At 39.9% G+C, this 13,244-nt stretch overlaps 1 protein-coding gene across 2 annotated transcripts in view; it reads left to right on the plus strand.

Moving 5' to 3' along the window:
- Positions 1–3,868, plus strand: part of GALNT7 (polypeptide N-acetylgalactosaminyltransferase 7) — a 77,827-nt gene extending 73,959 nt beyond the window's left edge. For both annotated transcript variants that reach the window (XM_068942502.1, XM_068942503.1), the window contains exon 12: positions 1,514–3,868. In XM_068942502.1, coding sequence (XP_068798603.1) covers positions 1,514–1,651 — 138 coding nt within the window. In that variant the 3' untranslated portion in view covers positions 1,652–3,868. The remainder of the gene's footprint in view (positions 1–1,513) is intronic.
- Positions 3,869–13,244: the final 9,376 nt, after the last annotated feature.

The raw sequence follows: 13,244 nt of genomic DNA on the forward strand, positions 1-13,244 counted from the left end.
GTAAGCAGTGTTTCAGTGTCTGCTGACTCCTCCTTTAATATCAGAATAATATATAGCACTTGTTTTTTCTGCAGCCATTCTAGTTTGTCACAGCATGTTACTTGGCTCTTCTCTGAGCATTTCTTTTGTGCAAGAAGATCCGTTTCCTCTGCAGTGGTACCATGTTGTGTAATTGTTTGCTTATTGCCACAAGTTATAAGGAAACCCAGTAGGCACAGCCTAGGCTGTAGAATAAAGCAGTGATTGGTTTCCAAAAAGAAAAAAAAGGAGGAGAGTGAGAGCAAAAGGACCACCGAGGGTGTGTTGTAACCAAGCAGATAGAAATTTGGCACTCTGTACAGCGCAGTGCAGAGGGTACGACCGTTTCTTTTAATGAAAGGGTGTAAGGAATGAAAATGCTTATGAACTGCTGAAAAATGTTGTGGCCTAGCGTAAACGAAAGCTGCCAGGAGATTTTATCGGGATGGTTAGTTGTTTATGGAGCAAGCATTCGTAAGCCGATCTGGTGAGCGTTAACATCTGAGCTCCTGCCGTGGCGTGTAGTAGTAGGGCTTCAGTGACAGCACACAAACAGCCGGAGCGCGGCCGGTCTTGCCAGGTTATTGCCTTTGGCCAGACATCTGTTTACCTCTCCAAAACATGCCCGGCCACGTGGTGGGGGTGTGTTTCGAGCCGAACCAGAGTTTGGACGTGCACGTGCATGTGGGGGCAATGGGGAGGCCGCACGGCGCTCAGCGGTGATCTGGGGAGCGCCCGTCTTCTACGGGAGCACGGGGCCACGGGACCATGCTGCAGCCTTGCCTCTGCCCTGCTGCTCTCCCGCGAGACGCCGCTGGGCAGCCAACTTGGGCTGCGTCCGCGCGTGGGATCACCAGGCAGAGGAGAAGTCACAGGCTGCTCTGCAAACGTGGGAGATGCCGGCGCTGCAGCGAGGGGTGTGTGGCAGGAGCCAAATCTGCGAGTCCCAGCCTGAATGTGCTAGACACAATAGGTCTGCAAGTTCTCAGGCGGTCTCCTCCTGTTCTGCAGGCCAGGCTTGCTCTCCTACCCTTTTTTTTTTTTAGCTTCTTCTTCCTGCTACCAGTGAAACAAAGCGAAATTACTGCTTTTTCCAGTGCAGCTAATGTTGTTGCTGATACTTTATGTGAGGGCTAACCAAAGGAGGACCTGCGCAATAAAGGCAGTTCTCACAGAGCTGTCCTCCAGAGTAAATTTTCTTTTTTTGTTACAGGATGGATGACACTGCTGGAAGCATTTCAGACAGTTTGGCTTATTTTCTTAGCAGTGTGTTTTCCGTAGAGAAATGTGAGACATTTCAAGTGAATAAATATATCAAACATTTTGTAATATGAAGGATGTGAAAATCTAGGTTTAACAAGTAATATAATGAGTACAGAACTGACCTTTCCACAGGGACCCTGAAAACTGTTTCTGTAACAGTAAATAGGTATATTAAAGTTGTGAAGAAGATATATATATATATATGTATGTTCCTGGTGGTTTTGTTTTCCAGAATCTGCACAGATTTACTCATGTTCCATCAGGGAAGTGCTTGGATCGTTCAGAGGTCCTACATCAAGTCTTTATTTCAGAGTGTGACTCCAGTAAAGCAACGCAAAAATGGGAAATGAACAACATTCTTAGTGTGTAGACAAACAAAAACCTACCTACTGACACATTAATTTGTACAGGACTGAAAATAGCCTGAAAACTGCTGCAACTATTAACTTTGTAAAGCTGCGAGCCTCCTGACTTGGATGAAGGACATAGATGAACTGTGATTATTACAATAACATTATCATCTGCAGTTAATGTTTACAAAACTGCTTTACCTTAAACTCTGTAGATGTTTACATCTTTTTGTTTTAAGACGTTGGTAAATTAATGTGCTGTTAGCTATGTTTCATAGGAACATAGTTAAAAGCATTGCCGTCTTCTTTGGGATTACACTCAGGGGTCTGAAGGCAGTTTTTTTACACACACTTGAAAAGGTTGGAGTAACCAGACTTTCATAGAACTTGGTGATTATCAACCTATTGTATACTTTTATTTAATTTTACATCTTTCTAAGCACTGCCACAGGTTATTAGCCAGGGTGGCCTTCTCTCACAGTCATGCTGCTTTTCTGGAAGGTGAATTTCAACATATTTAGTGCCTCTTTCATTTCTCTATTTTACAAGAATGGCATTTGTTGGAAATTAGACAGTGGATTTTTCTGAGCTATGACCATGGTAGGGATCAGCTGTACAATAGTTACCGAAGAGCAATTTCTGTTGGCAGATTGGCTACGGTACTTACTGCATATTGGTGAGTCAAAGTGCAGACTACAGAAAAATGTGCTGTGAGATCTCCCAGAAATTCTCGATGTGCCCCTTGGCTGCAGATGCTCCAACTTCATTAGAAACCAAAATTAGGGATGTTGTCCCACAATCTGTTCCTTGTATTTGGTATATTTAACAATGCTGAAGCAATTACATGCTTTCTATAGAGTGCAAGGAAGAGCCTAGTGTAAAGTGTAGCACAATGTGATACATTTTGATGAAATTAAGCACCCTCACAATTCCAGTTAAAAATTTACAAGCACTAACTTACTTGTTTATATCATGCCTTACATATTTAAAAAAAAAAAAAAGCTGCAGAATTATATGAAACTTAGAAAGAATCCAATTCTTCATTTATGGAGTTGTTTTAAATGGAATTCACTTAGAGGTGAACTGAAACTTTTAATTGGAAAAAAAAGAAAACACAGCTCATTAACACATGTGCATACTTCTTTAAAAGGTCATCTGTAAATTAGTTTGGATTCCAGATTTAGACTTGATATGAGGGAATCCTGAAACCACATCTGTTCGTGTTTTTTTTTTTTTTCACTGAAAACTTTTCCTGAAGGATTATAAACACAAAATACAACCTCTTGGTGCTATAGTGTGCAAAGCAGAATGTGAAGCAGTTGCTAAAAATGTTTTGAATGGGAGTTTGTAGTGGGAACTCCTGTAAGGGTATAAATATTTACTCTGAATGAACAGAGGTGGAGGAGAAATGACGTATCCTCACTTTCTTATTCAAGATTTTGTGACTGTTAAATATTGATGACATCAGAGTGTACTGATTTAATGAGTTATGTCTATAACATGTCACACTATTAAATATGACTGAATATTCCCCTGAAATCTAGAATAGCATTGCATGCAGCTTTCATTGACTTTAACAAAGGGTTATGTATCATATCTGGTGACAGAGTTTGATCTCTATAGGGCTGTCTGCACTGATATATTGATTTGGGATCTTTCCTAGTTTCTTTAAACTTCTCATCTATCCTTTACGAGGTATGGAAAATAGAAAATAAAGGAGGAAGAAACTGGAAAAAGGAAAATAAGGGTGTGTGTTGGTACTTGTTCCTTGTGTGTATGAAAACTGACTCCATTTTTGTGTTGGGTAGATTAATTTAATCATATTACTATGCATAAGAGAAAGGTGGCACATAAATTGTGCGGGTGTGCATTTTAAATGGGTATTTTGTGCAATTCATTAAAAGCTGATGCTGTATGTGAATATGAATCTGTATGTGTGACTGAAAACCTTACAAGACATGAGATCATAAGAAGCTGTTGCTATGACTTTTTCCTACTATAGCCTGCTTGGAAAAAATAATTCCCATATTCTTGCTTTGTAAGTTGATGATAATATCACTATGCATTTCTACATATTTTATAAATTTGATTTATGCAGATTTTGATACACTGTATGTTTCTGTAGAAATTGTATAAATCTTTAAAAAAATTTATTAGGGACAAATCTGAGAAGCCTATGTATATCTTACTTATGGGTTGCTTGTTTTTTAGGTGAAGTAAATAAAATATTTGAATTTTTGGGTTTACTATGCTTTTACAGAATAAACATGGATCTTTATAGGCCCCCCTTATCTCTAAACTTAGACAACTTCAATGTTATATACTTACAAACATTAAAAATGTTTTATTTTACTTTTTATTTAGGTACACTTGATCATATCTGTAGGGGTTGAGGGTTTTTTCAGTGATAGCACAAACAGAATTCCCACTGAGAGGTGCCATGTGGACGCATTTGGTTTCTGTATTACCTGCCCTGATCTAATTGGATAAACTTCAGTATGTTCAAAGGAAATGAACCTGACAATGATTTCTAAAGTAGAACCAAAGGACAGTTGGTAGTGTTTTAACTTATAGTTTACCTTAGTCAATATGTGTGCATAAACAAATTCATGTTTCCCCAAACATATTTTGCCTGGGCTGGTTTCTTAGCAAAAGATTATGCAATTCAACTGAACTATGGAAGACGCAAGTTCTGACCTAGGAGCAAAGGTAAATCTGAAACTTACAACACTTAACGCTTTAGGAATGAAATGCTTGTTTTCCAGCCATGTCTATCAGTGCACTTGTGTGTGTTTTGATTTCAAAAGGCTCTTTTGCCAAATCAGTGGGATTATAGCACCAGCCAGTTTATGTATGGAATACCCTTTTATGTACTGAGACAGTGGCTGATGGGAAGGAGGGAGGAGGAGACCTCTACACTAACCTGTCTGAAGACAGGTTTCTTCATTAGCCAAGCTCCTGGCACCAGGAGTGCAAACAGTGCACTTCTGATGGTACCAAAACCCCTGTAAACGTTGATGACATCCTAGAATCAATTCCTTTTCTTTCCCTTCTGTCCAAGTCCTTTACTGCTCTTCGCTTCTTGCATATCATCTTCCTCCCAATGGCAGTCCCTAAAGCCAAAAATCAGGATCAATTTATTGCTCTTGAAACTAGACTAAAGAGGCCTAATACCCATATTACAACATGGCAGGGATGCAAGAATTTTGTACTCATCTGTGATCTACAAGAGACGTTTTACAAAGGGAGGGAAAAAAAAAAAAAGCTGTCTATAAAAACATGGAGGATGTTCTCGGTTAGATTTTGCAATATATGAAGCACAGTTCTCCCTTTAGGTTAAAGAAGGTTGAATTGTGCAAGACCCACAGAGGCATAATAAGAAGGGGAACTTCTGGACGTGCAGAAAAGTTATTTACACCATTAAACACAGACTTTTTTTTTTTGTAAAAGTACTTACTGTTTGTTCCTTGCTTGTGAACTTCCACTGATTGTAATAGGTGAAGAGAAACAGATTAGGAAAAACAAATTAGCAGTATTTCTGTTTCTGGTAGTTTCTCTCCTTGCTATGAAAAGATAGGGAATATTAGTTCTTGCTCTGTTCTGAAAAGTTAGCTAATACTACATTTATGAGAGTAATCCCTGAGCAGTGTCAGTGGTTATCTTCCAGGCTAATAGTTACTGAACTGGTTGCCAGTTTTCAGTCCCTTGGCTGTTGACTTTACTTACCTTACAGGTCTCCTCTGAAGTCCTATAGTCTGGGAATGGTAAGTTCTGTAGCTTGGCTTTGTATGGAATGACTCCTTAAAGTCTAGATAAAGTGATAAACTATCAAGAACTTGAGGTGAGTTTGCTTCGCTTAGGTTAAAAAAAAGTACGTAAACTGTAAGTGACCCCCCCCCCCCCCGAGCCTGGAGCCACTTTGTCCCCACGTTCTCGGGGGGAGCCTCTGGTTTGAGTGCCCCCATGCACGGCTGCTGCAGCTGCGTGCATCAGAGCATGCTGCCTCGTGCTTGGTTCCCGTGGCCCGTGGGCTCGTTAACTGAAGTACAGGGCACAGCGAAAGCGGGAAGAGCTGTTTGTGTGGATTACACATCTCATTAACCCAGTTAATGGTTAGTAACCTTTTGGTTTTTAATCTTCAAAATGTAGTCCATGGCCTTGTGACAAGAAACAAATTAAGTATTCTCAATTGCAATACAGCATGGGTCCTGTGTTTGAAAAAAAAAAAAAAAAGCTGTCTGCATAGCCTTCTTCAGGTTTTTCACAATGTCACACATTTCTGTGGCCTTTCTGAATAATACTGTGGATGGAGACAGTCTTTGGCAAGGCAGTGACATAGCTCATGGTCTGATGGATCTTAACGGACTGATGAAAAATGTAAATTCCTTCAGTTAACAGGTACACCAAGATGACAAGGATCAAAGCCTGCAAGAGGGAGTTAGAGCTATCCAAACACCCAAGATGAAAAGGTATGCATGCTTATTAGATCCCTTCTGTTGCTTACCAAGAAGGTACTTCACTGAACAGAAATATGATTTCTTTAGTGACAAGAACCATGCCACTTCTGAACTGGAGCGCAGGTAAGGCACGGTTAAGGCTAGGTAGGTCCTGCAGGTGTCATGAATACAATCATTCAGTCTGAAAGCAGAGCTTCCTCATGTGGGCTCCCAAGTGAAATGACTTAGTGTGGAATTAGCCCTGTTATTTGTACAACAGAAATCGTATCTCTAGAGAAAGAGGCTGAAAGGAGCAGAAAGGTGGGAGAGGCAGCATAGCGCTAACCTATATTAAGTAGCCCCGACCTGTATTAAATAGCTCCAAACTCTAGCGCCCAAGATGCATGTGGTGGCAACAGCAGCCCTCCTGCTGAGACTCTGAGAGGTCCTGGATGGGGAAGGGAGAAATACATGGAGAAATGACATTTCACATTCCTTGAAAGGGCTGCTGGGAACAGTGTGTGTTAATCAAGGAGGCAGCATGCCCCGGCAGTTGTTAAAATAGTCTTTGGATGAAAATGAAAATGAAAATGTCCTGTTTGGAGTAGGCCTTCTATATCTGGAGTGGAAATAGTCTAAATACAGCCTTCTCTCTTGAAATCTATGGAGAGATTTCCCCAAGAGAATACAGTTGTAGACCAGTGTCTTTGAACAAGTCCTAACATTAAACAGTGATAGATCTTTGAACATAAAGTCCTCTGGATCTTCTGTGTGTAGCTGCATATTCTGGGTTAGGCCTGTGACAGAGATACAGCAATAGCACTTCGGGATAAAAGCTGTGGCCAGAGCCATGAAGACTAGTATCTGCATTTTCAAGGGCCCTTGGGGGAAATGTGCCCCTTGCAAGCTCTACTTCCAGAAAATTGGCAATCTTATCCCTAAGCCCACTGGGGAGGAGCCACATCCTTCTGTGGTACATTCAGGAGACTTGGAGATGTACCTGGCAATGAGCGTCCTTAAGGCAATCATCAGGCTTATCCTATGGAGAGCTACAATTACAGTTTTCATATTTTCATTTCTGAGGCAGCAGAAACAATGAGTGAAAGTAGAACTGAAAGGAGGTGGAGGCCTTCTAGAAGGATGCTGGTAGGTTGATAAAAAGGGAGATTTGGGAAGAGCTGACCAGGGTAAAAAATACACAAAGCTGTGGAAGTGCTTCTGCTTATATTGCTCTTTTAATTACACTGAGAAATGCCCTGAAGTCCTAAGTGTCCTGAAGGCGGAGAGGAATCTCTGAAGACAGAGAATTGACCTGACAATGGAAGGGGAAGCTGTCTGTCGTGTGGTCTGGGGAAAAAAAGGTAAGATAGTATGCGATGTTGTTGCGGAAAACAATTCTGTAACCCAGTTGCAGAATGTGATCTGGTTGCTACTGATAGTAAAGAATTTGGGGTAAGATTGTATTGAATGGAGCCATTCCTCATTAGAGGTAGAAACAACCCCTTGTGCTTTTTTTGCCTGTAACTACCATAATTTTTTTTTAATGATGTTTATGAGAGATGACGTCTGCCCTCCTGAACTGTTGGGACCCTTAGTCTCTACTGGACAAAGCAGAAGAGTATTCTTACTTTGGATACTGAGCTTAAGATAAGATTTTTAAAGTATACAAAGATCAGACCAAAGGTCCAGCTAGCACAGTATCCTGTCTCCCTCAGTGGTCAATAGGATCAATAGGGTCAAGGAGCACAGGACAGAGTAAAAGGACAGGGCAAGGATGTAACACTACTTCTCTAACACTATACCTGATTTTGGCAATTAACAATTGAAGGACTTTCTGAGCTAGAGATGGTATTTTCTGTTTAGTAGTGCAGAATTTGTCTAAGCACTTTCTGAATCTAGGCAGAATTTGGGCATTCCTAACATCTGGGTGTGCAAAAAGTTTTTCATGCTTCCTGAAGCGGCACACTGGCTCCACAGTTTGTTCCTCTACTGAGACAGAGCAGTGAGATCTAGGAAATCCACAAAGGCTTGTTAAAGACTTAACACCCAAAGGTGCAGTTAGTGCTAGGTTAGTGTCGGGTCCAGATACTGCACAGGAGCTAGTTTCAGGTGGCAGCACTGGAAATACTATCATTACAACGCATTTTTAGAAGGACCTTTCAGAAGTACGTGGTCCTTTTCTATGAGAAGTCACTTGACTCTCTCTTTAAGCTTGTCCACACAGATGTCATCCCTTCAGCTCTACTGAAGGACGGACATTACAGGCACGAACTTTACCAATAGATACTTGAGCCAGGAAATACTGAGGACAGCCATACAACATTTAGATAAGGCATCACATGTGCTGGCTAAAAGATTTTTTTGTGAGGGCTGACTCCATATTCAGTCCTGGAAGAACATCAAGAGCCTCGCCAACACTGAGGCTAGGGCTGGTTATGTTGGGATATTATCTTGCAGTTGGAGCAGTGTACAGGTCTGTGCACTAATTGGTGTTGGCATTTGACAACTCCTCGATTGCTTTTAGGAAAATAAATTTGTGTAGGCAAATAAATCAACTTTTTTACTGGGGAGGTTTGAATCTCCTGCACATCCCACAGTTAGCAAGGTTATGAGCCCTCTAGGGCTGTGTGCACTGGAGAATGCAGAGATGTTCTACATCTGGGCTCTGTTATGGGATTCTTCACTCCAGATTCAAGAGGAATCGTGAAAAAGCAGACTGGGCTATGATGCAGCTCATACTAAAGCTCCAACAATTCCAGAAATGCAGGGACTGCAGGCAAAACATTTACTTATTTCAAGATGTGGAAAGAAATACAAGCCAGAATGAGAGATGAACAGAAGAGTAAATGTAGGGTAAGGCAAGTGAAGCTGGATCAGTGACAGACACCACTACAGCACATGCTCCATCACTGAGTGAGCGAGAGTAGGTTTATAGGCCAATATGATATACAAAATGCTTGCGATACAGCTATCAAACAGTTGAACAGACCTTTAGGTAATCAAAGATAAAATTCACATTCCATTTTTTTCTGATGTTCTATTTAGATGCATTTGTAGTTTCTTTTTTGTTATTTGAGTTTCAAAGCCCGTGTATACTGGGTTCAGTTCATAGGTCTGTAGCTGTTCTGATCAAGGTTTTCCTTTTGAAAACACATGAAAAAGGAAGAGATCTATTGACTGTTCTCCAGACTTTAGATTTCTTTTGAGAAAAATAAGACCAACTTTGTAAATAGATTTTTTTCAGCAAGTTGATCTAAGAAAAAGTAGACCTTTTACATATCTTTAGGAAGAAGGTAATAAAGTCATAAATTTTGCTTTTATTCTTAATTCTTTACCTGGAACATGCCTTATGTTCTATTTGCTTTGCTAACTAGTAAACATCTATTACATCTTTGTGGAAATATCTATTATAATTCCAGCATTTCCTCCTGACCAATATAAAGTAGCTTATTGTCCATCCTCCTCACTGACAAAAAATGTTAGGGCTGTTCTTTCCCCTTCACATGTGTTGCTTTGAATTAACACCAAATTTTGTCTGCTATTTTTATTATCCAGTCATGTCAGGCTGTAAGCTGGCTTTGCAGTTCTTTGCTGTTAGCCTTCGTCTTCATTGCAGCACTGTTCACCACTTTCTTCCGGATCGCTTATGAATATATTCAATAGTCTAACTAGCCCTAAATCCTCTAAATCCTATGTCTTTTTAGTAGGTGGTTTTCCTCCACTGCTAAAACTGATGACTAATTCTTATTTTATTCCTTTATTTTTAACCAGCTACTTACCTATATAAGGCCTTCCCTCTTATTCCATGATAGTTTTGTTTCTTTTACAAAGAGCATTTCAGAAATTAAAACAGACCAGATCAACCTCATCGCCCATATCTTCATGTTCACCGATTTTTTTCAAAGAATTCTTACAGGTCTGTGGGACAGAACTGCCTCTTAGGAAATAGAAGGACCAATTTAGTCATTTGTCCAGAAAGTCTCATCTGTATTATGGTTTCTACCAACTTGCTATATGGACTTTGCTGGTCTGAAGTTCCCTGTATCTCCAAGGAATGCTGTCTGAAAGCTGATGTCATATTTACCGCCTTTCGTTCCTCTAGTACTAGGACAGTTTTAAGTGAAAAATTATAAACTACAGTTAATAGTTCAGCCATTTCATCCTTGAGTTTCTTTAGAACTCTGGGATGAATACCATCTGTCCTGTCAGTTTGTTTCAAAGCATTTCATACTTGGATTTGAGACAGATGCTCCACCATTCATTCCCCCCTTCTTCCCCCCCGCAAAAGTTCTGTCAGAACTTCCTGAAGTTCCTCAACAAAGTTTAAAAAGAAACACACGCACACATACGCATATACACACATACACACACACCTTCCCCCCCTCCCCCTCGGTATCCTCTCGGAGCATTGTTTTACATGTTGATCATATATTGTCCCAAGGGGCTGTTTGGCAGGCTTCCTGGTCTTGATGTGTTTGAACTTAGTTATTAATCTGTTCTCACAAGATGCTCCGATCCTACTTTTCCCTGCCACACATTTCTGCATCTAGCCTGTCACAGTGTTGATTTACTGGTTTAGAAATAACTCCAATGTTTTAAGGAATGCTTTCCTACATTTGTTACTCTCTGATACCTGCTTTTTATCCTTATCAACCTAATTTTGGTTGTCGTCTTAGTCTGCTGTACTGGGTGGCACGCATTTATGCTGAACCTCCAATGCAAGGTTTGTGAGCAGAGCCCCCGATGCCTTTAACTGTTTTTGATGCCTCTTTCAGATCTTTGAGACCAGCCTCCCAATTCATCTCCAGTAAAAGGCTTCCAGTGGCTGCAGTTTCCTCAGATCCTCCATGTTGAACACGGATGTGAAAAGCTAATTTAGCTTTTCTGCTATGGCCTTATCTTTTCTGCACATTCCTTTTATACTTCAATTACTTACTAGTGCTTTCTAGTGCTAGTTCTTTCAGTAGTCACAGATGGACAGTATCTGAACCTCCTGATCTGAGCGTACCATGCTTTTTAAAGCTTAATTTGAAAGTAGTAATTTCCACTTCCTCATTTCCATTTGTCTTTAATCTGTATTCAATATTCTTTTTGAGAGAGTAAATTACTATTAAAAAAAAAAAACACTAATTATCTTTAGTCACTACATCACTTTCAGTTGTTAGATCAATTCGATGCAGAAGTTTGCTGTGGATTGCTGCAGCTCATGTTGATATTGTGTGCTGTTGCACACAAAATGATCTGTGTAACTATGTGGGTCAGGCAAGTAGAGCAGTACAATAGGCTATTTTTTGCAATAAAGATCTGCAGCAGTCAGGAAATATTTATAAATGAGCTCATAAATAAGAGCAAACCACAGAGGGCTTTTCATAGAGTATCTTTAGGACAAGGGACAACAGTGGCAATATTAAGCAGTTCTGCTCTGGTTTGTGCAGAAGTTGTGTTGTAGCTAAATTAGCCAATTAATGCTACATGAAATTGGACCCAGAAGTCATTTTTAATCTCACCAAGGAAAATATTAGAGGAGCTCCTTGATTTATTCTGAATTACCTCAAGGTAAGCTCTTATTCTGGCACAATATTTAAAATAATCTTGTAACTTAGGGGGCTTTTTAGGACACCTGAAGGATTGTATTTTGTTTCAAAGCACTAGAGCAGAAGGATAAAAGCATTTCAGATAATGAGACTAGTTCAGTTACGCCGATGACCCTGCTCCATTGCAAAAGATGATTATTTAAATGAAATCAGAAAGACTTCTTGAAGCATCACTATTCTACTCAGGGTGTCTGAGAAGTCAATGGAAGTGATGGTAACTTTCTACAGAAAAATCTGAACAGACTGTGGTGTTGAAAATAAGCGAGACCAACATAATCTCAGTTGCATGTTATGAAAAGTAATTGTCTCTACGCAGAAGAATTTTTGAGGTAAGCATAAAGTAGTCTCTAGGACTGCGAAGTCTCTGCCGGAGGAATGCTCTCAGGCACTCGATGTTCTGCACACAGAGCTGCCTCTTATTTCCACTTTATGTCTGAAGCGTCCCCAGATCTGAGCCTGTGCAAATGGAGATGTTTATCCTGCATACACTTGAGCATCTCTGGTAGGTCCAATATGTTTAACAGCAATAATCCCAATCCTTCTGATACTGAAAGTATCTCATGGCCGGGAGGGGGGGCGGAGGGGGGAACAACTTTGGGCTTTGTAAGGCCTTCAAGGATTAATTTTATGACTAGAAGAACTGGTATCCTACTTCAGTAGAAAAAATTTTGTTACAGTTACCTTACTTTCATACTTTTAGGAAAACACAAAATGTTTTAGTCAAGACTCATTTCTTTCAAAAAAGTATTACATTATTAGATCTAGCTTGCAGTTACCTCTACTAACATTACACTTGCAGTGCTGAAATTATATTTTCTCTTAGGTGTATATATAGTGACTGCACTCAAACTTTTTTAAGAACTTAACAGACAATACAGAGACTTTTAAGTTGGAAGCTTGACATTTATAGCACTTAACCTTAAGGATTAATGTTTTTCAGCATTGTGTTTTCAAGGGCTATTAAAAGCTGCTACCTAGCATTTACCTCAATTAAAAACTGAAGCTATGACTTAAGCATTTACCTCAATTAAAAACTGAAGCTATGACTTAAGCTGTAGAAGCTACAATTTCCCGCTTGCCAGTACTGTATCTAGATTTATACTCTCAAATATGCATACTAATGTTGAACAAAACCAAAAAGCTTCTAAAGACCAGGAAATAATCGTGACCAGTGATACTCTGCACCAACAGTAATGTATCAGCAGCACGTTCTTCAAAAATCCCTGCAAAAAACAGATGAGGTATCTAACTGTTGGTATGTAAGGAGATAACATTCCAGCACTTTTTACACTGTTCTTCTCAAGCTGTGTGTTTTAAAAGAAATCACTAACACTGGGGGCCAGGGGAGAAGGAAGGAGAGCAGGGAACATCTGGAAAGACATGCTTCTAACCATGTCTGTCTTATTGCCAACTTTCCTATCCTGATATGGATAACAGAAAGGCCAGTGAACCTGAGCTCCATTGTCAACTAATACATTTTTTATATAAGGCAGAACATTTGAGACCTTTGTTTTCCTTCAAAACTACTGAAGCAGTCAAGAAGTAGCACAATCTAGAAATAAGTATCAACAACCTACTTCACT

Source organism: Struthio camelus, chromosome 4 (assembly GCF_040807025.1).
Source record: "Struthio camelus isolate bStrCam1 chromosome 4, bStrCam1.hap1, whole genome shotgun sequence".
In the NCBI taxonomy this organism is placed as follows: Eukaryota; Metazoa; Chordata; class Aves; order Struthioniformes; family Struthionidae; genus Struthio; species Struthio camelus.